Raw genomic sequence first — 25,541 nt, forward strand, 5'->3', positions numbered from 1 at the left:
AGGGCCACAATGGCGAAGAACAGAACCACGGATATTCTGGGCTCCACAAAGCTAACGCTAACTCCAAAACATCCAACGTTAACTCCAAAATTTCCAAACGCGGGGAGAGCTCGGTGATGTCGGCTGGGCGCCGCGAGTAAAGCAGGGGGCGGGGCTTCCCGCCCGACTTCCGCCTCCCGGGGACTGGGGCGAGCGCGGCCTGCGCGTGCGCCGTGCGCTCCTCCCCCAGGCCCGCTCCACTCCCCAGCGGTCTCCAATTGGCGGTGCGGGAAAGGAAGCCGCGGCGAGCCGGGAACCCGGAAGTACTTCTCGGCAGAGGCCTGGGCGACTCTTTTGAATGGAATCGGGCTGATTCATCGCCGGTTCTCGGAGCCAGGTCCTTGTTGAGTGTGAGGCGCTGCTCTCGCCGCCGGGTTGCCACAAGGCCAGGTAAGGTGCAGACCGCGACCTCCCTCCCGACGGCCTCAGCCGAACCCCGAGGCGGGCCCGGGGAGGTCCGGGAGCCGGCCGCGCTAGGCCGCCGTAAGCCCCGGGCTTTCCTGAGTCACGTTGCCCAGCCAGGCTGCCCGTGGAGTCCCGGGCCTGATGGGGAGCACCGGGCCCCCTTGGTCCTCTCTTCCTTTATCTCTGCGTCTCTGGCAGAGTCAGGTTTGGATGTCATCTCCTTGCAAACGTTTCTGCTTCACCTTAGCTTGGGAAGCTTTTCCCCATCAACTAGCAGACCCCTGTTTGTGGCCTGTTTTGTGTTCGTCTTCAGTTCCCCCTGTGCTGAAAAACTTTCATACAGTCTGAGGAAGCAAAGGAGAGAGGGTGGACTGAATTTCAAGAGGGCGCATGTTTTCTTCATCGGTTGCTCTTTAGGCTTAAAAACCTTCAGAGAGGCATTGCTTTGAATCCTGACTGTTTTCAAAATAAAGTTTAGTCATTCCTGCCATGCCATTAGTTGCGGTATCGCTCCATTTGAGCGCTGGTCTGTGGATTGGTTACATTTCCTTTTTTGAGTAAAGTAGAAACCAACTACTGCTGCTGTGGGTTATTGGAACTCAGTTTTCCTGTAAATTGAACTCAGTGTCTGTGAAAAGAATAACGTCAGCATTTCAAAGGAGTCTTAAGAATTTTGTGACCGTTTGTTTACTTATTACTTTATTTGAAGACTAGGTCTTCTGGTTGGTCTAGAACTAATTATATACACCATGCTGGCCTTAAACTTCCGCAGTCCTGCCTCAGTTTCCCAAATGTTATTACAGGCTTGTAATCCCACTTCAGCACAGAGTGAAAAAAAAAAATGGAATTAAAAGGACAATTAAAAGGATTGTAACTTGTTGGTGAAAACTTTTAATCCCAGCACTCGGGAGGCAGAGGCAAGCTTACCTTTTTGAGTTAAAGGCCAGCCTGGTGTACAACGTGAGTTCCAGGTCAGCAGGGCTACACAGTGAGTCCCTGTCTCACAGCAAAATACAAAAACCCAAACACTAATAAAGATTTACCATAAAAGGCTTTAAAATTAGAGAAATACAGTTCGAGTGTGAACCCGCCCAGCACTGGGGAGGAAAAGGCGGGACAATTTCCGGAAGTTTGGAGCAGCCTAGTTTGTGCAAACTGGTTATAGGCCAGCTAAGGACAGACAGAAAGACCTTGTTCTCTAACTTCAGATATAAGTATATGTGGAATTTGTTTTGTGGTTGTGTTTTGTTGTTGTTTGTTTGTTTTTGAGATAGTGTCTCCCTACACAACCCGGGTGAACCTCTAACTGGTATGATCCCCCTACTTCAGCCTCTCTAGTGCTGACATGATAGGAATGTGCCTCAACACTCAGCCCAAAAGTTGATTGTACTGCTGCAGACATAATGTAAGTAAAGCAACAAGACAAGCTCTTGCTTAACTGTGTTGCAATTGGAAACTATGACAGAGTGTCAGTGACGAGAATTAATGGAATGGAGGTTTTCTTGTCATGTTAGCTCACTAAATGGTTCATTTTTAATGTTTGAATTGTATCTAGAGAGACGGCTCAGTGGTTAAGAGAGTGCACGGTAGCGCACATCTTTAATCCCAGCACTCAGGAGGCAGAGGCAGGCAGGTCTCTGTGAGTTAGAGGCCAGTCTGGTCTACAGAGCAAGTTCCAGGACAGCTAGGGCTACACAGAGAAACTCTGTCTCAAAAAACCAAAAAGAGAGCATGTACTGCTGTTGCAGAGGCCCCTGGTTCTGTTCCCAGCACCCATAACCTGTGGCTCACAATGGATTGTAACCCTGTCTATGCAGGTGTCTTCAGGCACCTGTACAAATGTGCGGATACCCACCCACCCACACAGACAAAATTAAAAATAATACAAATAAATTATTTGACTTAAGCAAATTGTATAGGTTGTATATGTATAGATATTAAGATATACAGTGGCTCATAATTAACTATAGTTAAGGTATGGTTGGTGAAGAACTGGAAGTTGTCTTGGATTTGCCTAAAACAGAATTATATCTTGCCAAAAGAAGAAAAATTTGATGGCATGATCTTTTATTTAATCTCACCTATTGGGTTTGTGACATCCATCCCAGCCTCCCCCCTTGAGATCTTTGGTAATAATGCATTGCTAGTCCAGTTAAAAAGCTGGAATTTAACTTCAAGACTGGATTCATCATCTTTTTATGCTTGCCATATAAACCTTAGTATAGCACAGAGATTTAGAATCATTTGAAAATCAGTAACAAGCAATTGAACCTTTTTGGTTTTCAGTATTACAGCAGTGTTTTGATATTCAGGGTCTACCTGGGAAAGCCTTACCTGAGTAGTGAGTATTCACACCATGTCTGCTTGTGATGAACTTTTCGTAGTCTTGCTGCACTTAGTGGAGAATTCATACTTTGCTTTGTGATAGTTTGTTATCCTCATCTGCCAAATAATGCATTAAGTTGAATGGTCTTTATTAGTTTTGGGAGAACTGTAACAGTGACAGCATTTATTGAGTACCTAGGATATCCCTTCCAGGCTCTATTATAGACACTTTCGATCTATTGTGACAACAGACTTGGCAAGGTTACATATTTTTGTAGATGAACTTTAGGGTCTAGCACTAGAAGAAAGTAGCTTGTTCTACATAATGTAGTGGGTACATGGTGAAGTCTAGATTCAAGTCTGAGTTGATTGGTTCTGGAGCCATTCTTAACTCTGTATTACTAATCCTTTCCTGTTGCAGACTTAAATTTTGAGTGCACAAGGTAGTACCTTGCAAATATTTTGCTTAAATGTTATAATTAGTGACAGTGCAGTAGATAACTATATTTCTTCTAAGACTAAATTCTTCGTCTTCTAAGTGGGAATTGGAGTGGAATCTTGTTTTCTAATTTTTAAAGTATTGGTTCACCGAAACAGAGAGAGAGGGGGAGATAGAGAGACAGACAGACAGACAGACGGGGTTGGAGGAGGGGAGAAAGAGTGGACAGCCTGAAGCAGTCAGCTCACCGTTTCTACCACGTGCTTCTGGGGCTCAGACTAATCATTAGGCTAGGCAGCAGGCTCTTTCCTGCTAAGCCACCTTGCTGCTGGCTCCCAATCTTGCTTTTAAGTGTTTGTAATTCCAGTACTCAAGAAACAGAGGTGGTAGAATTGCTCCAAGTGTGAGACCAGCTTTGCCTATAGCAAGGTCCAGGCCATCCAGGGCCATGTGGTGAGACCCTGTCTTAAAAAAACCTAAAGGTGGAAGAAATTCTATTTAAAGAATTAAATTTTCACTTTTTCTGGTTATGATTCTACTGGAAAAAGGTAAGGAAGAAGTTCCTACCTTCCACAAATCAGAGAATAGAGAATTGAAGAAGTAGAAATGTAGTGAGATCACAAATATGGAGTAGTTTAAAAAGATTTACTATTAGTTTGAGAATATTAATATTTACACAGAAGAATGGGAAGTAAACCAGTGAAGTAGAGATACAATGTTAAATCTGAATGACTAAACACTTTATGATTTTATATGAAGTTTATGCATTTTTGGTATGTTAAGATCACTCGGAAAAGTTTGAAAGGTTGAAAAATCCAAATAATACAACTTTGAAGGATCTGCTTTTTATTGTTTCATATAGTGCCTGTAAATATTTGAGAACTGATTTAAAGCTAGCATGTACATGTTCTAAAATTATTGCATTGTCAAGATACTGCCCTGAGAGTTTAAGTAGATTCTTGTTTTCTAGTCTTTGCTGTAAGGGTTCTAAGTGTTGCTGTGTATGTGATGTTATATTGGGTATGTAAAACACATCGTATTGTGGTAATAAATGTGTTAAGCAAAGTTATCATATCAAGGTGGAGAGAGGGCTCAGTGCTTAACAGCACTTGTTCTTGCAGAGGACTCAGATTCACCACCCACATGGCGACTAACAACTATTTGTAACTCTAATTCCAGGGAATCTGACACTCTCTTCTGATCTCAGGGGGTACCAGGCATTCATGTGGTGCGCATACATGCATGCAGGCAAAACACCCATACACATAAAAATAAATTAAAGAAAATATAAAAGTGAATCTATTATGGCTGGGCTCTTATATCCTCAGTTTTTTGATAGATGTAAGCTTAGTTTTGATCTATGAACCTTTTACATTGCTTCTATTTCTGAGAATTGAAGGTGTTTTCTTTTAGCCAAGTGGTGGTGGCAGTTCACACCTTTAACCCCGGCACTCAGGAGGCAGAGACAGTCGGATATCTGTCTGAGACCAGCCTGGTCTACAGTGTGAGTTTGAGGACAGCCAGGGATACACAGAGAAACCCTGTAAAAGTGTTCTCTTTTATATTATGATGCACAGTTTAACTTGTGGCCCTCTTTGCTGAATTCTGAAAGTGGGTGTCCCTGTCTCCAGTGTGATGAGTTTATTTCTGAGACATAGCTGTGTTCTGAGGCCCACCAAGTGGCTCCAAAGTGAGAAGGAAGGGTAGCTCTTATAGGATGGTGAGTGCTGATGAGGCACAGCGGGTAGCAGTCCTGTTTGCTTATCATATGCCCATGATTGTGTTGAATGGCTTTCTGTGTGCATTGACTTCTTTATTCTTCTAAACAGCGATATGAAACAGATGTTCTCTTTTTTTTTCATTTTGTGGATGAGGAGATTGAGGAGGAAAGGTAATTGGATGAGGAATACACTGCTAGTGAGTATTAGAGCCAGTTTGCATTTCTGGCTCTATAGCTGCAGGATGATAGCACTTAACCCCCATATACTAAGAAAAGTGGTTATCATCATTTATCTCATCCCAGTGGACTGTTTTTATTTCTTGCACTTTTAGATCATCTTGCTAATAACTTAAAGATAAGAAAATAAAGGGATGCTGAAAATTATATTTGAGATGTTAATAAGGTGTGATGTAGCAAATAAGTCCTTATTCTGTATTTTTCTGATTTTGAAAGTATAGGTAGCTCAGATTGGCAACATCCTTTGAGTGTAACTGGCTGCTCACTATTGACCGTGCATGAACCTGGCATATATGTTTCTTGTGAAGACGAGTTCAGTAGGAACTGGAGGTATAGTTCAGTGATAGAATGCTTGCATACCTAGCGTGGAGGAAGCTCTAGGGCTGCCCCAAAATCCTGAAAGTGTAAGCACACTTTAGTAGGACTGTGAGTGTGTGCGTACAAAGTAGACACAGTAAGATTTATCATTTTAACTATTTTTGATGTGTAATTCTGCGGTGTTTAGTATATTTTCTTTGTTGAATCACTGTATTACTACCAACCATTTCCAGAGCTTTTCATTTTCCCACTTGTAATACTTTTAAAAACATTGACAACTCATGATTTTGTTGAATGGAGGAGAGCCATCATATTTTCCTCAATTGTAAAACATTTTATTTTTAGATTTATAAATACCAATTAGAATTGACAAATGGAATTACATGAAATTAAAAAGCTTCTGTACAGGAAAAAAAAGACTTATCAGCAGAGTGAACAGACAGCCTGCCGAATGGGAAAAAAATCTTTGCCAGTTATACTTCTGACAGGGGGTTAATATCTAGAATATATAAAGAACTTCTAAAATTAAACACCAAAACAGTGACTCATACACACAGTATACACACACATAGACACATGCATAAATAAAATAAAATAAATGTTTGTTAAGAAAAAAGTAGCCAGTCAATAAATGGGCTAATGAGTTGAACAGAGTTCCCAAAAGAAGAAACACAAATCGTCAGTGGCTATTTTAAAAGGTTTTCAGCATTTTAGCCACCAGGGAAACAACAAAGTAAAATTACTCTAAAATTCCATCTTATCTCAGGCTGAATGACTATTAGAACGACAACAAACACTGATGAGAATGTTGGGAGGAGGAAACTTATTCGCTCTGGTGACAATAGCAAAGAAATGGAACTGGTCTCACTGTCCACCAACAAATGAGTGGACAATGGAAATATGGCCCATACAGTGGAATTTTAGGAAATTGTGAAGTTTGCAAGATGGATGAAACTGGAAAATAGTACATTAAGTGAGGCCACCCAGGCTCATAAAGACAAATATCATGTGTTCCATCTCATATGCTTATCCTATCTTCTAATTTTTATAAATACCTATTTATGTGAGATGGAATGGGTAAAGATCAGGAAAGTAGATGGGGACCTACTAGATGGGGAAACAGAGCTTTCAGAAGGGAATGGGGAGGGTAATGGAACAAACATAACATGAAAGTGGGAAGGGAATACTGGGAATGGAATGGTGGACATTGGAAAAGGAGTGATGGGAGGGGGTGGGGGAACCAACCAAAGTCAAGTGTGGATGGAAATGCTGTATGTTTCAATTGTCTTCATTTCATCTAATAGACTTATTGTATATTTCGTATAAGTGGGATCACATGATATCCCCATTGCTGTGATAAAAACACCCTGATAATAGTACATGAACTGGCTTTTTAGAACCTATTCCCTATGGTGGGACGCCTTGCTCAGCCTTCATCCAGTGGGGGGCGGGGGGCTTGGTCCTGTCCCAGCTTGGTGTGCCAGCCTGTGTTGACTACCCAAGAGAGGCCTTACCCCCATGAGGAGTGGATGGGGGATAAGTAGGGAGGAGCGGAGGAAGGTGAGGGAGAGGTTACTATGGTTGGTATATAAAATGAAAAAGGATTTTTTAATAAAATAAAATGTAAAAACAAAACAGAAACAAAAACACCCTGACCAATAAAAAAAAAAAAAAAAAAAAAACAATTTAGGCGAGAAAGGAACTATTTTTATTTTACAAAATCAGGTTGCAGTCCATCATCATTTCCGAGAAGTCAGGGTAGGAATTTGGAGCAGGTAGACCCTTCACATCAACAGTTAGTAACAGAAATGAGTGTATGTCTCGTGCTCAGCTAGCTTTCTCTGCTCTTACACAGTCTGGGGCCAAGACCAGGGAATGGTATTGCTCAATTTCTGGCTATGTCTTTCCATGTAAATTAAGGCAATCAAGACAGTCCCCCACAGACATGCACGTAGGCCAACCTGATCTAATTAATCTTATTGAGACTCTTCTCAACTCAGTGTGATTGTAGGTCATGTCATCCTGGAAGTTAAAACCATCACACATGACATACCACATTTTAGGCCTGGTTCCCCGCCCCCCCCCCCCCCCCCCCTTCCTTTCTTGTACTAGGGATTGAACTCAGAGTTTTTTACACACCAAGACAAACACTCAGTGGCTGGGCTACATTTCCAGCCCTTTCATGTTTTCAGGTTCAGCCAAGTTGTAAGACATATCATTACTTTGTTCCTTTTTAGAGCCAAGTAATATTTCATGTATCCTATTGTATGTATGTACGATAGAATTTGTTTTTTCATTGTGTGATGGGCATTTGGACTGTTGTCACATTTTGACTATCTTGAATAGTAATGCTGTTCACATGAATGTACATGTCTTATTTTAAAGACCTGTTTTAAATTTTTGTGGCATATATCTAGGAATAGAATTGGTGGGCTGTATGGTAATTCTGTGTTTAGATTTTTGAACAACTGCCAAGTTGTTTTCAGAACTCCTTGGTTTTGAAAAAAATTACTTAGGATATTGTCATCTCAAGATATATAGCCTCAGATTTTGTTTATAGCAGTGTTTCTCAATTGAGAGTGATTTTGCCCTTCCAAGGGACATCTAGCAATGTTTGGAGACATTTTTTTATTGTCACATGTTAGTCATTTCTGTTAACATTTAGTGTGTGGAGGTCAAAGCTACTGCTAAACACATTGTAATACATTGGACAGCCCCCACAGCAAAATTAAAGGTTCTGGATGTCAGTAGTACCAAACTTGATATTCTGACTTTTGACCTAGATTTTACTGTCATAGAGACAAGAGTGTCTGTTGATTTGCATTCATCTGGGATTCTGCAGTAAGAATGAAACTTTTGCCAGGCGGTTGCAGGGGTGGGGGGTGGCGGGTGGCACACGCCTTTTATCCCAGCACTTGGGAGGCAGAGGCAGGTGGATCTCTGAGTTAGAGGATAGCCTGGTCTACAGAGTGAGTTCCTGGACAGCCAGGACTGTTAGATGGAGAAACCTTGTCTCAGAAAACCAAAAAAAAAAATAAAATTTTCTCAGTGTTTATTCCTTTTCGATTATGGGTGGAAAATGTAAACTTCTAAGTTCTGAAGTGTGTTCAGAGAGGAAAGGAGGGAAGTAAAGACATAATAGTGTTTCTAGTACATTGTTTTCTTTCTTTCTTTCTTTCTTTTTTTTTTTTTTTGGTTTTTCGAGACAGGGTTTCCCTGTGTAGCTTTGCGCCTTTCTGGAACTCACTCTGTAGCCCAGGCTGGCCTCGAACTCACAGAGATCTGCCTGGCTCTGCCTCCCGAGTGCTGGGATTAAAGGCGTGTGCCACCACGGCCGCCTGAAGGTGTGGTCTCGAGGCAAAGTACTGGGATACTATGCCTGAGCTTCTTGTGGTTTTTGACAGGGTCTTACTACGGAGCTTGGACTGCTTTCAAACTTGGTCTCCTGCATATTTTTGAAAGATAAACCAGTGCTTTGGGCAACACAGTAGGAATTAAAGGATGATAGTGTTGTTACAATTTATTTCCCTCTTGCTTTTATACAGTTCTTAGCACTTTGCATTTTCTTATTATTTTTATCATAGTTGTGAATAATTAAAGGATGAACTAATTGCAAGGATCATGGAGGTGAAGCTTTCAAGATAAAAGACAAATAACATTAGTAGGGTCCTCTATGTACAAGTGTCGAAATTTGTATCGAACCTGTGTACTGATTATATAATAAAGTGATTCTTATTCTTTTTAAAACCATAAGCAAATATTATTCTTTGAGAGACCCCAAGGGGTACTGAAAGCTATAAAATATCAGCCCTCAAAGTCAGGGGCAAAGGTGAAATACATAAACACAGTGTAACAGAGTAATCTCTATGCCCAATAACCACGTAGGTGCTAAATAAGTCCATGCTCTCAAGAAATCATTATTAAAAATCGGTTTTAGAGCTGGCAATATAAGAGTGTTTGCCTAGCATGGATGAGGCCCCCGGTCCAGTGTCCAGCATTGGGAGAATGTTGACTTCTAGTTCATTTGCAGGACTTTGCTTCTTTTAAAGATTCTTTTGGGGAAAGATGTAAAATGTTCTCAATTCTCAATTAAGTACCTTTCTTTTTTAGGAGAGAAAGAGGAAAAAAAAAAAGACTACTTGTGAAAAATTATACCTGCCAGAATTAGCAAGAATTGGAGTTAATAAGAAATTTGTCACATTCAACAAATTGAATCCCAACACTGTAAGAGTTTAGTTGCTGACCAGGTAAGGTTTAAGAGTATTTTACCTTCAACTGTTGCTTTAAGATCTGATAGATGCTATGTAAATGTATTATTTTATAACAGGCATCAAATTATGAATATGTGTGATAACCAGATTTTAAGAAGTTGTGTGATTTAGAATATTTATCAATATATTTCATTTCCAAATGTTAGTATTTTTATAAAACGTGTTCATCTTAAGAGTTTTAATTTGTTAAATATCTTTTCTTGTTTGCTGAGACATCTAATTTTGTGAAAAACACAAGTTTGACCTGCCAGATTTTCTTTCCCTCTGCTCCCACATCGCTCATGTATATTCACAGCATCTGGAGTCTGTAATATCAGAAGCAGCACAGAGGAAGTAGATAAACCAACACAGCTGGGGTTGACTCTGCCTAGGATGAGGCTGTGTATGTTCTGAAGGGGATGTTGCCACCCCACCCCCCCCCCATGCTTCTTTAGTTTGTGAGCCTGAAGTGGTCCAGAAGAATTTTTCTTTAGAAATACATTTTAGAGAAAATATCTTTAATATTTTAAAATTACAAGATTGCTTAAAAGGGATTGTACTGAATGACTATTCGAGGAACTTGATGGAGGTGTTATTTGTAATTATAATTAGACAGATAAGTATGGTTGTGAAGATTAGATTTTGTCTGAAATATCAAATTTTCTTGCCTTTTCATTTGTACAGATGAATTTATCTGTTGTGAATCTCATAGACCTGTTGTGTGAAAGAAAAAGTCAGACAAAAAAAAATCTGTGGTTCTGTTTTTATACAATTTGAAAGTAGCAGAACTATTCTGTACCGTGAGAAGCCAGAATCCCACCTGTCTGGAATGGTAGGGACTGGAAAGGGCTTCTGAGGCATTTTCTGTGGCTTTTTAATGTAGCTGATGGCTTCATCAACCAGTGTTCTCACTTTGTGACGTGTCCTCGGCCTCATCACTTGTGTGCCTTTCTGTGTGCAGACTTGAATAAAGTTTGTGGTGTTACGATTATTAAATATTACTGGATTAAGTTGTTACCAACTGGTTCAGCAAACATAATTAGGCAGAATTGTAATGATTTAATTGAGGTTTAGTTTGTAACAGTTCTAATTGGTAAAGTGTGAACAAAAATTCCTAATCTCTTAACGCTTGGTTTATATTATAATTTGTGATGATCTAAGTATACACTTAATAAGAAGATGAACTTTAAGGCCCAGTAGTAGTTTTTAAGTAAAAAAGTTTGCTTTGTTTTCATCTTTGTATATTTAGTTACACTGCTATTCTTGAATAATTTGATTCCTTATTCTGTATCCAAGGCCATGCAAGTACAACTGCCATTTCTTTTCTGTTTCTTTTGTGAGCTTCTTGTGCTTATGAATATCTTCTTTAGTTATTCCAGATGCTGAAGATAAACTGATATCTCCAAGTTGTAATAATTAACTCTGAAATTGTGATTGAGAATAGCAGCTGTGAAGGGAAGTGTATCTCTACAGCATCTGAAATAAGTGTATCTATGTAGGTTCTAGAACACTATCTTAATGCATTTAATGTGTACTCTATAGTATTTTCTTTTAATATAATGAGTTCATTTTTAAAAAGCCTTTGATGCTAATTCAGAGATCCGTAATCCACTCACAATGTCTTTCACATGTAGTTTTGATGATAACTGACAAGCTGTAAGTTAATTAGCACAGCACTTACTAATGAGGATGTTAAAATTTAATTTAAAAGTGTAGATTTTTATTTGTACACTCTGAGCAAATTGAAGGAAATTCAATCATACATATGATAAGCATTCGGGCACTTTCCCCCCATCCAGGTGCTTTATTAGATAACAATAAGAAAATATAATTAACTTAAGGATAGCAAAGTTTTGAAAGTATGCTAAGATTGCTTGTCTTTAAAACTGGGGATAACCCAAAACCAAAGCAGTGAAATAAGGTCTGTTAATTAGCATGGAAGACAGCTTCTTGAATTAATATGTGGTGTTAATTAACAGGAAGTCTGATGTTGTGTTGTAATTACCACCAATATTTTTGACATACTGAGTGACTGAAGGTGAATTATATAGATAGCAATTGAGTAAACACTTTTGTGCTTAGGAACGTTTTCCTTTGTTTCTGTTTTCTAGAAATATGGACAGACTTCTTAGACTTGGAGGAGGTATGCCTGGACTGGGCCAGGTTAGTATACAGACTGTTTCTTAGTGTGTAAGCAACAAGCTTTTTATGTAGTTATCTCAATAGAAAGAACCAACAGACCACCTTCTGGTAAGGGGCACACCTTACTGGTAGTGGCTGAATCGCAACATGAAGTAATCCTGGAAACATTTTTATCTTTTTCTCCTGGTAATGAGAATTCTTTGTTGTTCAGTTGTTTGGTTTAAAATGTTGGAATATGTGAACTTATAAAGTTGCCTTTTCAAATAAAACAACAACAACAAAAAAACCCCGAACTTAAAACATATTATTTTTGAGTTTATCATATAAACTTTTTAATGTTACACATGAAAAATATAACATGGCATACTTTTTATGGATCAGAAAATGAATCAGTCTTAACTCTAAACTTCTGCTAGTAATTAGGATACTAATCTGTGGTGAATTGATAATAGCTAATTTTTCCTTTAAGTTTGATATTTTTATGCTTTCTTTTTATACCGTTAATTAAAATGAAGTGCTTTTTCTGTTATTTTAATATCTGTTTAATATTTATTTTAATAACAAACAAAAAATACTTATTTTGTTCAGTGCTACTGGGTAGGTGATTTCTGGATAAGTTTCTGTTAGAAGGTCTGTTTGCCTCTAGCTGAAGAGGTATTTCTCTTTTGTTGTGTTGAGACTCAAGTCCAGGCTCACACGTGCTCTGTCACTGCTCCCCACACCCAGCGCTTTGCCTCTAAGTTCTGACTATAGTTCTGGTTATCCATTTCCTTAATTAATGAAAGGGTATTAGGTGTCATTCTCTTCCTATAACTCTAGTCTCTTAGTTCCCAGCTTTCCCTCATTTCTATATTACTATTAGTATTTTGTCTTTCTTTGTTCAAATTAAGCTGTATTTAGAGGGAGAAACACAGTTTTGAGACTTAGTAAATGATTTTTTGTGTTTTAAAAGCACCCTATATGATCTCTTAGGCCTGTCATGGTTTGAAACTGAGAAAGACTTTTAGAAGATGCCAGCTTTTTGTGATTCTTGATTGTGTGTTGAAGCAGACTTAGTTCTCATGTATTTTTGTTTGTTGGGAATGTTTCTCATGCTTTCTCGTGAGCCAGTTCCATCATGAGACTCTGTTTTCTTTATCTGTGTAATTCACTCTCTGTCATGGAGGTACTATCAATTCATGTGCAAATTATGAGACATTGCCTTAGTGAAATTCTTAACTGAAGGTTGAGTCATATCTCAATACCAAAGTAACTTTCCTTAATTATTAGATATGTTATTTATTCATATTATAAATCTTCTCTGAAAAATTGTACATGAAATAGTGGCCACATACTGAGTTACATTGTTTTACAGTCATCTCTGCACACCTTTCTAGACTGGAAAACTCAGTGTTTGCTAAGTGAGCTCTCTTTTGTTTGTGATTTTTATGAGTTAGCCTCAGGCTCCTCGGTTTGTGTGTTGGTTGGAACTTTAGTATGTGTTACTAAAGAACCTACTATTTCATGTATTTCCTTTCTCTGGTTAGATGGCAAGCTCTCAGAAGAATAATGTGGAGGAGTCCTTTTTGTGCTATCTCTTTTTTCAGATACTAGGTGATCAGTTCTTTCGTTTCTCTCTTAAATTTTACTTTACTCTTGCTCACTTCCTGTTGGGAATGTTGCAGAGCAGTTCAAAGTATAACCAGGAGTTAACATCAGACTACAAATTATGGGCTTCGTCCTCAACAAAATCACCATGACGTTAGAGGCTAGCTATAGTGCAGGTGTTTCCAAGTCACCCATAGTTTGGCCCACTAGTCCTCAGGACCCCTCAGCTTTGATAATTTACTAGAAAAACGTACAGACCTGAAGGTACTGTTCTTATAGTTAGCGAGTTTTGTTGTCATGGGTAAAGATCAAGAGAATCATCTCAAAGCAGGGCTTCTGTGTCTTATGTAATCAGAATGTGTCACTGTTTTGCAAGTCCATGAGTACACCAGCTAGGAAGCTCCATATGCTTCAGTGGGCCCTAAGTAAAGGCATTCATTGAAATCTCAGTACCTGTGCTGGTTGATTAAGCCATTGACCAAAACTGAGCCTAATTTTCAGCTCCTATCTCTTCCTCAAAATGGGACACCCTCAAAGATCCCATATTTAAATCATATAGTTGATCTTGTTTGGTCTTTGAGGCCATGTAAGAGTCATTAAACAATCAGTTACTACCATAGCAAACACTGTCTTTAGGAAATCCCAGACTTTTAGGCTTTGTGCTGAGAACTCAAAGAGCCAATTAATTATATAGCCAAGATTTGTTTTCAGTCTTTTTTTTTTTTTTTTTTTTTTTTTTGTTTTTCGAGACAGGGTTTCTCTGTGTAGCTTTGCGCCTTTTCCTGGAACTCACTTGGTAGCCCAGGCTGGCCTTGAACTCACAGAGATCCGCCTGGCTCTGCCTCCCGAGTGCTGGGATTAAAGGCGTGCGCCACCACCGCCCGGCTTTGTTTTCAGTCTTAACCTGATTATTTATATGGAAATAATTCAGTATTTCGTCAGAATGTTTCTTGTGCTCTTATTTAGTGCTAGTTGTCTTTTTTTTAAAATTGTGGTGTTGGGGATTGAACCCAGGGCCTTTGGTATGACAGACGTGCTACCACTAAGTTACATCCGCAGTCCTGATGCTGATTGTTTTCTTTTTAAGATTTATTTATTTATTACACATATAGTGTTCTGTCTACATGCCAGAAGAAGGCACCAGATCTCATTATAGATGGTTTTGAGCCACCATGTGGTTGCTGGGGCTTGAACTAGGGACCTCTGGAGGAACAGCCAGTGCTCTTAACCTCTGAGCCACCTCTCCAGCCTGCTGATTGTTTTCTTATTCCCTACCAATCCAATATTAGGCTTGGAATCATTCATCGCCTCTGGCTATGTATTAGTTAGGGATTCCATTGCTGTGAAGAGACACCATGACCACGCAGCTCTTATAAAGGAAAACACTTACTTGTGGTGACTTGCTTACAGTTCAGAGGTTTAGTCCATTATTGTCATGGCAGGAAGTAAGGCAGTGTGTAGGCAGACATGGTGCTAGAGAAGGAACTAAGAGTTCTTACATCTTGATCCCACAGGCAACAGGCAGTGGTCTGTCTCACTAGGTGTGGCTTGAACATATATATGAGACCTCAAAGCCTGCCTCCATAGTGACATACTTTCTCCAACAATACCACAACTATTTTATAAGACCACACCTCCTAAGTGTGCCACTCCTTTTGGGGGGCCATTTTCTTTCAGACCACCACAGGCTCATTCAGTCTTTCTGAACTCCCCTTCCACATAGCTCCCTGATCCTTGAAGGGAGGGGTGTGATGAAAACATCCTGTTTAGGACTGAATGCTCCCAAACCTCTCATTCTTTGTACATTGTCTAGTTGTAGGTTTCTATGTTAATTCCCATCTTCTGCAAGAAGCTTCTCTGATGTGGCTTGAGTAGTTCATTGATTTATGCATGTAGCAACATGTCATTAGGAGTCATTTTATTGCTATGTTCCTTTAGCAAAATAATATTAGGTTTTCCCCTAGGCTCATGACCTATATCTAGTCTCAGGTTCTTGACCACTTTAGCATTGTTAGATATGAATTCTGTCTCATAAGCTGATCCTTAAGTCCAAGCAATAGTGGTTGGTTACTCCTGTGAGATTTGTGCCAGTATTGCACCAGTATATTTTTCAGGATGGCCATTATTTTAGTCAGCAGGGTTGGTACTTGGGTGATATTGATAATTACCTTTCTCATTCAGTAGCATGAAGACTACCTTCTAGTACCCACTGATTGCTAGTCAGTGGGGGTGAGGCTTTTAGTTAGGCACCAAGTTCTCTGTCTTTAATGATGTAAGTAAGTATTGTCTTCAGTAGTAGACCTTACCTTCAGGTTGTAGAGAGCAACTGATAGCCTTGACAATAGCTTGTGATGTTTAGGGGTTTCCCTTTGGCCAGTGACTCAAAATCCAATCCTGGCATTGGAGCTTTTACTTTATTGCATAAGATGTTTATGTGGGACATTATTTATTGCCCCTATTATTTGGTGGCTCCATCCAGATTATTCTCGTATATGTATGTATTAGGAAGCTTCTACAGTAGTAGGTGTTTCAAATGGCCTTTGGTGTTAGTCGTCCCTCCCCAAGATCCCCTTTTCTCATATTCCTCTCCCTATGTAATCCTTCTATTCTAGTTTCCTCTTTGTCTCATCATAACAATATATTATTCTATTTCCCCTTCCTTGGGAGATGCTGTCCTATCCCCTAGTCCTTTACTCTATATCTAACTTCTGTGGTTATTAGGATTGTAATACAAATATTGAAAGCTAACATCCACATATAAGAGAAAATCCATTTATTAGTTGCTGAACATTGAGGCTGTTTCCAATTTCTGGCTATTATGAACAGAGCAGCAGTGAACATGGATGAGCAAGTGTCTCTTTGATAGGACGTAGAGCCCTTCGGGTGGATGCCCAAGAGTAGTGTAGCTGGATCTTGAAGAAGATGGATCCCTAGCTTCCTGAGGAGCCACCACACTGATTTCCGTATTAGCAGTACAAGTTTGCACTCCCACCAGCAATGAATAAGTGTTCCCCTTTCCCTGCATTCTCACCACCATGTGCTGTCATTCATTTTATTGATCTTGGTCATTCTGACTAGGGTTATATGAAATCTCAAAGTAGTTTTAATTTGCATTTTCCTGATGGCTAAGGATGGCCATTTGTGTTTCATCGATTGAGAATTTTCTGTTCTGGACTCCATTTTTAATTAAGTTATTTGTTCTCTTGATGTTCATTTTTCTTTATATATTCTAGATGCTAACCCTCTTTCAGGTATAGAATTGATTAAGATCTTTTCCCATTCTGTAGGCTGCTGCTTTACCTGCATGTTGGTGTCCTTTGCTATAAAGAAGCTTTTCAGCTTCATGAGGTCCCAGTTATTAACTGCTGTTCTTAGTGCCTGTGCTGTTGGTTTCCTCTTTTCCTGTGGCAGTGAGTTCAATACTGTTCCTCACATTCTGTTCTAAACATAATCAGCTTCAGGGAACCTTGTCTTATATTGAGGTCCTTGATCTATTTGGAGTTGAGTTTTGTGCAGGGTGAGAGAGATGTATTATTTTCATTCTTCTGCATAAAACCATCCAGTTTGACCACCATTTGTTGAAGACGCTGTCCAGAATAGATTTATGTATGTATGAGCACTTGGTTTATAATATAGGTGGTATTACTGGCGAAACAGAAGGCCTAGTCAGTAAAGGCTGTTGAATTAAGTGGCTTTCAGTTTTTGGGGAAATGAAAATTGGATCCTATCCTTAGGTGTGCACAAAGTATTTACTAGGTAGATTGAACCATCTACATAGGAAATCAGACTTTATAGCTGTAGACAGTGTACCTATTGGGTGGCTGTTATTCCAAACCAAACTAAGCATTGTTAGGAATAGGAAATTAGAACATTTGTACCTTGACAGAGAGCATGAAATGGTGTAGCTGTTACAGAAAACAATGTGTAGATCCTCCAGAGATTAAAGATAGAATTTCATTATGATACAGCAGTCCTGTTTCTGAGTATAGGACCAAAGAATTGCTGGCAAGACTACAACGTACTTGAATATCAGTGTTTAAAGCAAATTTATGTAGCAGCCAAAAGATGGAAACAACTCAGTGTCCTCCAGCAGTGAGTGGGTAAATGGGATTGGCATATGTTTATTTGCACCATGGAATATTATTCAGCCTAAAAGGAATGTACCTCTGGCATATGCTATAAGATGGGCATACTTAGAACTGGCTTGGAACTTGCTATGTAGACCAGGTGGGCCTCTGATTTACATAAATCCACCTGCCTCTGCCTTCTGAGCACTGGGATTGAAGATGTGTGCCACTATGACTGCTAAACAAATTTTTTTTAAAGATTTATTTATTTATTATGTATACAGTGAGTGTTCTGTCTGCAGGCTAGAAGAGGGAGCCAGATCTCATTGTAAATGGTTGTGAGCCACCGTGTGGTTGCTGGGAATTAAACTCAGGACCTCTGGAAGAACAGCCAGTGTTCTTAACCTCTGAGCCATCTCTCCAGCCCCCGCTAAACACATTTTTAAATGAAACAAGGCCAGACCTTAAAGGCCATTTTGTTTCTAAAGAAACTTCGATATCCTTACACCCTTAGTATAGGGTACCACAACTTAAAGGATTACACATCGACTGTCTCAGGATAGACTTACTGATTTATTTATTTGTTTTGAGGCAGGGTTTCTCTTTGTAGCCCTGGCTGCCCTGGAACTCTCTATGTAGACCAGGCTGGCCTCAAACTTATAGAGAGCTGCCTGCTTCTGCCTCCTGTGTGCTGGGATTAAAGGCATGCGCCACTAGTACTACAGCCAACCTTATTACTTAGTAATTCTTTTTGGGAAAGACAGACTTAACATTTAAAGACTAGCAGTAGAGGAAAAAGAAAAAATTACTGCACATTTAGCAGAATGACAAATCATTAAGACAAAAAAAAAAAAAACGAGAAAAAGAACACATTTTGTATTTGTAAGGTTAAGAATGGCCAACAACAATATGGAAAGATACTTAGCATCACTAAGAGAGAGAAATGACAAAGCCATTAGTTCTGAGGTTTTCTTAAATGCAATAGGTGGCTCAGGTTGGTCTGGAACTCACTATCCTCCTGCTTCTGTGTCTTTGTCCTGGGATTTCAATTGTATATCATCATCTGTGGTGGTTTGAATGAGAATGGCCCCTATAGGCTCAAAAGTTTGAATGCTTGATCCCCAGTTCGTGGAACTGCTTAGAGAAATTATGAGGTGTGGCCTTGTTGGAGGAGGTATGTCACTGAGGATGGGCTTTGAGGTTTCAAGAGCCCATGCCATTCCCAGTTAGCTCTCTCTCTCTGCCTCCTAGTGGTTGCCTTAACATATAAGCTCTCAGTTACTGCTCCGTCATTTCCCATGCCTGCTGGCCTGCTTCCATGCATCCAGTCATGATGGTCATGGATTCTAACCCTCTGGAGTCATGAGCCTCCAAATTAAATGTTTTCTTTCATAAATTTTTTGGTCCCAGTGTTTTGTCACAGCTAACTATGATATCCCTAGCAGTTTTGATTTTTTAAAAAAGCCTGTATGCTAGTGAAAATTTGAGGGAAAAGAATTGTCATAAAAGCTGTTTCCCCTTATTGGGGAGTGGTGGTTTATGGGTAGGAGTAGTTAGTTAAGGGTTGTGGCTCAGTGCTTAGACATTAACTAGTAAATATCTGTTAAATGAACACATTGTATATGGACTAAAAATGGTTAAAGTCACTTTGGAGAGCATTTGACAGTATCTAGTAAAGCTGAAAACAGCCAAACTTACGTGATTCAGCAATTACAGTTTTTTTACTTTATAGATTCTTACACATGTATATCAAGAAACACTTGGAATATTGATAGACTATCTGGGGCAAACATATGAGGCAATATTATGCAGCAGTGAAAATGAGTGAGAATCTGTATATATGCCCAGTAGACTGTACAACATAAAAGCAATAATCCTTTTCAAGGGCATAGACCCAAGTATGGGAATAGTTGGCTTTACAGTACCCTGCGTGTTAGAAGTGTTCGCTCTGTCTGCACTGTCAGTTAAGCACTGAAATGTGGTGGGAGGAGCCTAGGAATGACTTCATATTCACTTAAAATCTTACATGCCTTTTGAGACCATGATATATCTCGTATTACTGACTTAAAAACTGTGTTTAAACTTATTTTATTTAACTTTAGTGGCTATAGTATTGTATAGTACAACTTAGGTACCCTACATGAATCATGAGATATATTATATATTGTTATTTTAAAATATATATATATATATAAACAATGCTGGGCATGGTGGTGCACACCTTCAATCCCATCGCTCCGGGAGGCAGAGGTAGGCAGATTTCTGAGTTCGATGCCAACCTGGTCTATAGAGCGAGTTCCAGGACAGCCAAGGACAGCTAAGGTTATACAGAGAACCCCTGTCTCGAGGAAAAAATTGAAAAAAAAAAAAAAAAAAACAAAAAACAAAAAACCCAAAAAAACCTCAGGCAAAATAAATATAACAATACTAAAATATTAAATCACATTAAATGACTTTTTTTTTTTTTTTTTTTTTTGGTTTTTCGAGACAGGGTTTCTCTGTGTAGTTTTTGCGCCTTTCCTGGAACTCACTTTGTAGAACAGGCTGGCCTCGAACTCACAGAGATCCGCCTGCCTCTGCCTCCCAAGTGCTGGGATTAAAGTCGTGCACCACCACTGCCCACCATAAATGACTTCTTTTATTATTACTTTTTTTTTTTTTTAATCTTTTGAGGCAGGATCTCATCATGTGACTCTGACTGGCCTGGTACTTATTATGTAGACCAGAGTGGCCTCCAATTCAGAGATCCACTTGCCTCTGCCCCTGCCTCCCCATGTAATTATGATGCCTGGCTAGAGTTAGTGTTTTGAAAGAACTCTGAAGATAGAATATAGGTAAGTAAGATTGAAAGCAGAGACAAGCAGATCCTGCAGTGATGCTGTACAGTAATTATAGATAATTATCTTTTGTTTTAACCTTTACCTGCTAGAAAAATTATGCTGTGGCATAATGGCATGAGCCAACATAGTTTCATGTGTAAGGTTAATGTTTGTAGCTGTCACATTTGAAATAAAAGTTTGAATTTTGCTATCAGCACTAGTGTGTAGCATCATGAAATGAACAGACTTTTCAAAAGGCTTTTTATGTGTTTCCTTTGTTTATATTGTTTCTACCAATTTATAGTTTTTCATCCAGGTAAGTGCCTCTTATCTGTTTACCTTTTTTGAAAACTTTTCTTTTAGTGTCTGATGTGTTGCTCCATACACTTACAAAGAACTTTATCAGATTAGGTGCATTCAGGATTTTATGGCCAGAGACTAAAAAGAACCTTACTAAACACTGTTAGATTAACTTGACTTTTTTCTTCCTGATAAGTAGAGAAAAGTTGGGCTATTTTAATAGTTTTATTTCTTTGTTTAACTATAAATAATAGTAATTTTACTACAGAAACAAAGCAAAACTACATGATATCTTTTCTATTTTCTAAACTAGTTCTTCTATTTTCTAATCATTTTGTTAATGTGCTTGTTCTGATGTAGTATTGAGGGAGAAGAAAGGTCAAATCAAAGGTAAACTAATGAGAGCATAGTCATTATAGTGTGATTCTGAAAAGACAGCAAACTATGAAAATGTGGTGCTCTTGAGGGTACTCAAAAATAAGTAGAAACAATTCCTGTTGGAGGTATTGTAGTTAATCTGCTATTTTATATGAACATTCTAGAAGGGAAACTTGTGGATATTAAATTTCAGTTTTGATATGAAATTATAGCAGTCGATTTGTTTGAGTTCTTTGGAATGTAAGAGAAGTGATATATTTTTATTTATACTGAAACTTCTCAAGAATATCAGATTCTGATGAGATAGAATTATAATTATGAGGAACAGTGAAATGATGGATCTGTATATCTGGTTATCTTTTTATAAGATAGAAGGAAGACCAAGAAGATACTTATGTTTAATACAAAAATCTCAGATAGTGTGGTATAATCTTAATAGTCAACATTGGGGGGTGTTATGATCTTAAAAATCCAAGTTGTATTTTCTTCTCTGTCTTCCACATTGTTTTATGTATGTTTGTTTTTTGTTTGAGGTAGGGTCTCGCTGTATAGTCTAGGCTGGTTCAAGATTCTCCACCTAAGCCTTCAAAGTGTTGTGATTACAGGCACCTGCTACCACGTTTTTCTACGTGTTTTCCTGTTGAACCATTTACTGGCACACATTGGGCTTTCTATCTTAAATTTGTATATTGGATTTATAAGTTTTCATTTCATGTTCTCATTCAGACAGTTCTGTGTTCATCATACCCACCTAGAACTTGGGCATGCAGGACTGGAGTTATCCTTCACCTCACACTTTCATGGTTTTGTGGGATGCTGTCCAGGTTGAGTGCTCCAGAAGCATGCCATTGAACAGAGCAGTGCTTTTCATAAGACTGCCTTTCACTATTACATTTTTAATTGCTACCAGTGATTTCACAAGCTTTCCTTCTACAAGGGAGAAGGCTTGTGGAAAGAGTGAGTTGAGCAGTTAAGGACAGTAAAGAGTAAATGAATGGTTATGAGAACCTTACTTTTCTCTTATTCTTGTCTTTATATTATAACCAAGAACATTCTTGCGCAGGGTGGTTCCCAGTTAATTAGCTTTTTATCTCTTTATATTGTGAACATTAGGGCTTGAATAGTTGAAAGAAAAATGCTTATTAAAAAAAAATTGGGCAGGGAGGTTGGAGAGAATGTTTGGTGATAAGAGTTCTTCCTGCTTCCAGAGGACCCCAGTTTTACCAGCATTCATACCAGGTATGAGTCACACGCACACACACTCAGATAGGGAAAGAAACATATATGGTAGGGTTGGGGTGTAGCTCAGTGACAGAGCACTTCCCAGACAGAACAGTTCCCTGAGATTGACCATTAGCACTTCCAAAAAGACTAGATAGTGAAGCAACAAAATCCAGCTGTAGATAAGTGCCTCTTTCTATGTGTAGAAGAGCAAGTTCTTGCTTCTGCTCCCGTTATATTATAACTGTCACTCTCCGGAGTTGGTTTTACTGTAGTACGAGCCTCTTCCCTGTTTCTGATCTCTTTCCTGCTTGCAGATTCTGCTCACTGTACACATGTCCTATTTCCTACTTCATAGACTAAAAGGGGCCTTTGAATATTTTATTGCTGTTTTGCTGCAGTGCTCTATTTGGAGGCTCTCAGTTTATCTACTGTAACAATTGTAGTTGCATAGGAAGTCTATCAGGTACTCGGAGTATGGAATTTAGAGCAAGTGTGTGGGTCCTGAAAGAGAATCTAATTAAATGTTGAACATTGTGTCAAGATTCCTATCTAGTACTCAATAGAGATGGATCAGGTGAGTACAGGACTGGTAGAACATTACGTGTGCTGATGTGAGTTTTTATGTGTTCAGTCTTCTTACTCATTCGTCATAACAATCTTGCAAAGGTAGGGATAATTATTTCCATACTAAGGTTTAATTCACATACTAATAGGAAGTGTAGCTAGAGGTCTTTCAGATGCCAGAGCCTTTGCTATATCCATAATTAATGTTTCCTTAGGGAGATGAACTATATTGTTATTACTGCCTATATGCTTCAAAAGTTAACAAAATCAAAGCACTCATAATTTATACTGCAAATGTAGACGAGTAATACACTCTTTTTTAAAAACTTTTAGAAAATGTAAAGAGTTTGAAAAGGTTATTCTTGGACTCGGTGGTTAAGAGCACTTGCTGCTCTTGTAGATAGCTGAGTTTAGTTCCCTATACCCACATCAGATTGCTCGAAACCACCTATAATTCCAGTTTTGGGGTTTCTGTTGCCTCCGGCCTTCGTGGACACCTGAATTCACATGCACATAGCCTCATACATACACATGACTAAAATAATGAACGTAAGTCCTCAGAATGGAAAAGAGAGGGCTGTTTGCCATTCTGCTATGAAATACTTGATCCATGTGTTAGGGATATTTAAACAATGAGAATATTTTTTATTTTATTTTCTGTGATAATGTGTATCTAGGCTTGTTGATAAAGGTTGAAGTTACAAATAGTACAACTTCTAAAAGAAGATTTAGATTTCTGACTTCTAAAAAACCATTTTTCTCACTACTCACAAATGGACTATTGCTCTGAACTAATTGCCAAAATATGTTGTTTTACTAAAAAAATTCTTCTGGGAAAGAAGCCTCTCATGTTAATGCAGTGACCGTTAGGTTATACCTTGACTTGTACAGTGAAAAAGAGGCATAGGGAGCTGCTTTATTTGAATAATAGACTTGCCAATTAGCCATCAAGTGCTTCCATCTGTGAAATTGTTGATCAGATGGGTTAGCTGGGCTGTTTCCAGACTAGGGCATCATAAATGGCACTTGAAAACTGTCACTTTGATGACGAGGTTTCAAGTATTCCACTGCTTGGTGCTGTGGAACCTTTTTTCCTCCTGCAGCACCATGTTTTTTTAGAACACACTGATCCCACTTATGAATTCTGTGGCATCCAGAGAACTTGGGAGACCTGCCACTGATGTAAAGTTCTGCTTAATCTGCTGCTCTGGCCTGTGCTGCTTTTAAAGCACAGTGGTAACAGCTTCTCTCATGGCCTTCACAGTCATGTTGGTTGGTGATCTGACTGGCGCAGTCAGGCAGTGCTCACTGCCTGTTGGCCATGGAGCTGGCACAATGGCAAGTTTCTTTGTACTTTCCTACCAATAAAAGCTCATTTTCAAATGTCTCCTTTATACAAGTGTGTAGTAGCCTAAGGCTACCTAAGTGTTGAGATTTCTCATGTAGCACTTGTGTGAAGTGACTTTGGCATCTGTTCTTTACATTTTGTAAGGATTTAAATCACTTATTGGTAACTTACATTTTAAAATTTATTCAATAACTTAGAAATATAAATTCTATAAATAAAAAGTCCTTTCTCACTGTTGTGTATCTTTATGGCTTGGCCTTCTATATTATAGGAAGCTTTCCTTAGGTGTATTCTTTAAATGCCTGTGGAATGTGTTTAGACACTAGAATCTGAGTGACAGTCCTGTGCAGGGCTTGTGCTAGGCTTTTCTTCTTTCCTCATAAGGCCAGATCCCTGTTTGAATAAGCTTCCTGGTCTCTAGTTTGTGTAGGAAAGAAATCTGTGACCAACCTCTCTGCTCATACTGGCACAGATGGCCGAGTCACTGGTAGAGAGAGTGTATTTATTTGGGGAGTAGTTGACAGGGCTCTGAAGCTAGACAAGATCTAAATAAGGACTGAAACCCATGGTAGAGGCACAAGAAGGAGAATGCAGTGTAAGCTTCTAGGTGATTTGGGTTTAATTTTTTTTTTCTCCCAAAGTAGGTTTTTTATATATTGGCACCATCTCCATGCCTTTAACTCCCACATTTAGACAGTTTCAATGAGAGAAAATTATGAACTCTTGTAATTTGGAACCCTAGGTTCCATTTTCTTTTTGGTTTTGGAAAGTTTGGGTGGTAGTACTTCTCTGTAAAAAAAAAAAAAAAAAAAAAAAAAAAAAAAAAAAAAAAAAAAGCCCAGTACTAAATAGATAAATAACAGTAACTAACTAGTAGGTTTCCCTTAGTAGGTGAGGAAATTGAAGCATTGTAACAAGTAACTTTAGTATAACTTTGAAAAAATAGTACATTTGAAAAAAATGGCTTTATAACATAACTGAAAGACTGTTGCTTTTATGTGTACCTTTGTAGTGAATAAATAGAAGTATAAAAACGGGGAAGAGAAATAGATGCAATAGTGTGACCTATAGTTGCCAGATAGGACATTTCCTTGTGCCTTTGAACACTAATGCTTTCTAAGCATTTTTCTTCTGATATGGTTTTCTGTTTCTTTCCCTTGAATTCCTCAGAAGTAGGAACTGTGTGGTAGTTTTCATCACATCCCAAGCAATATTTAGAATAAGTGAATGTTTAATGATATGCAGGTAATATTTGACAGTATTTCTGGGAAGTACCAATAAGGTGGTTTTTGTCCCTTAATTTCTGTTATGCCTGAGAACTTCTAATTAGCATAAATCAGGAAGTTTTTGTTGTTGTATGTTTTTATATAAGCAAATAA

The 25,541-nt window shown here is 38.7% G+C and overlaps 1 protein-coding gene across 1 annotated transcript in view; it reads left to right on the top strand.

The window, feature by feature from the left end:
• The first annotated feature begins 270 nt into the window (after positions 1-270).
• The window catches only part of Psmd14 (proteasome 26S subunit, non-ATPase 14), an 88,205-nt gene continuing 62,934 nt past the window's right edge, over positions 271-25,541 (top strand). The window contains exons 1-3 of the mRNA XM_052722814.1: positions 271-429; positions 9,594-9,730; positions 11,845-11,896. Coding sequence (XP_052578774.1) covers positions 11,849-11,896 — 48 coding nt within the window. The 5' untranslated portion in view covers positions 271-429; positions 9,594-9,730; positions 11,845-11,848. The remainder of the gene's footprint in view (positions 430-9,593; positions 9,731-11,844; positions 11,897-25,541) is intronic.

Source organism: Peromyscus californicus, unplaced genomic scaffold (assembly GCF_007827085.1).
Source record: "Peromyscus californicus insignis strain IS unplaced genomic scaffold, ASM782708v3 Scaffold_7__1_contigs__length_154581171, whole genome shotgun sequence".
NCBI lineage: Eukaryota > Metazoa > Chordata > Mammalia > Rodentia > Cricetidae > Peromyscus > Peromyscus californicus.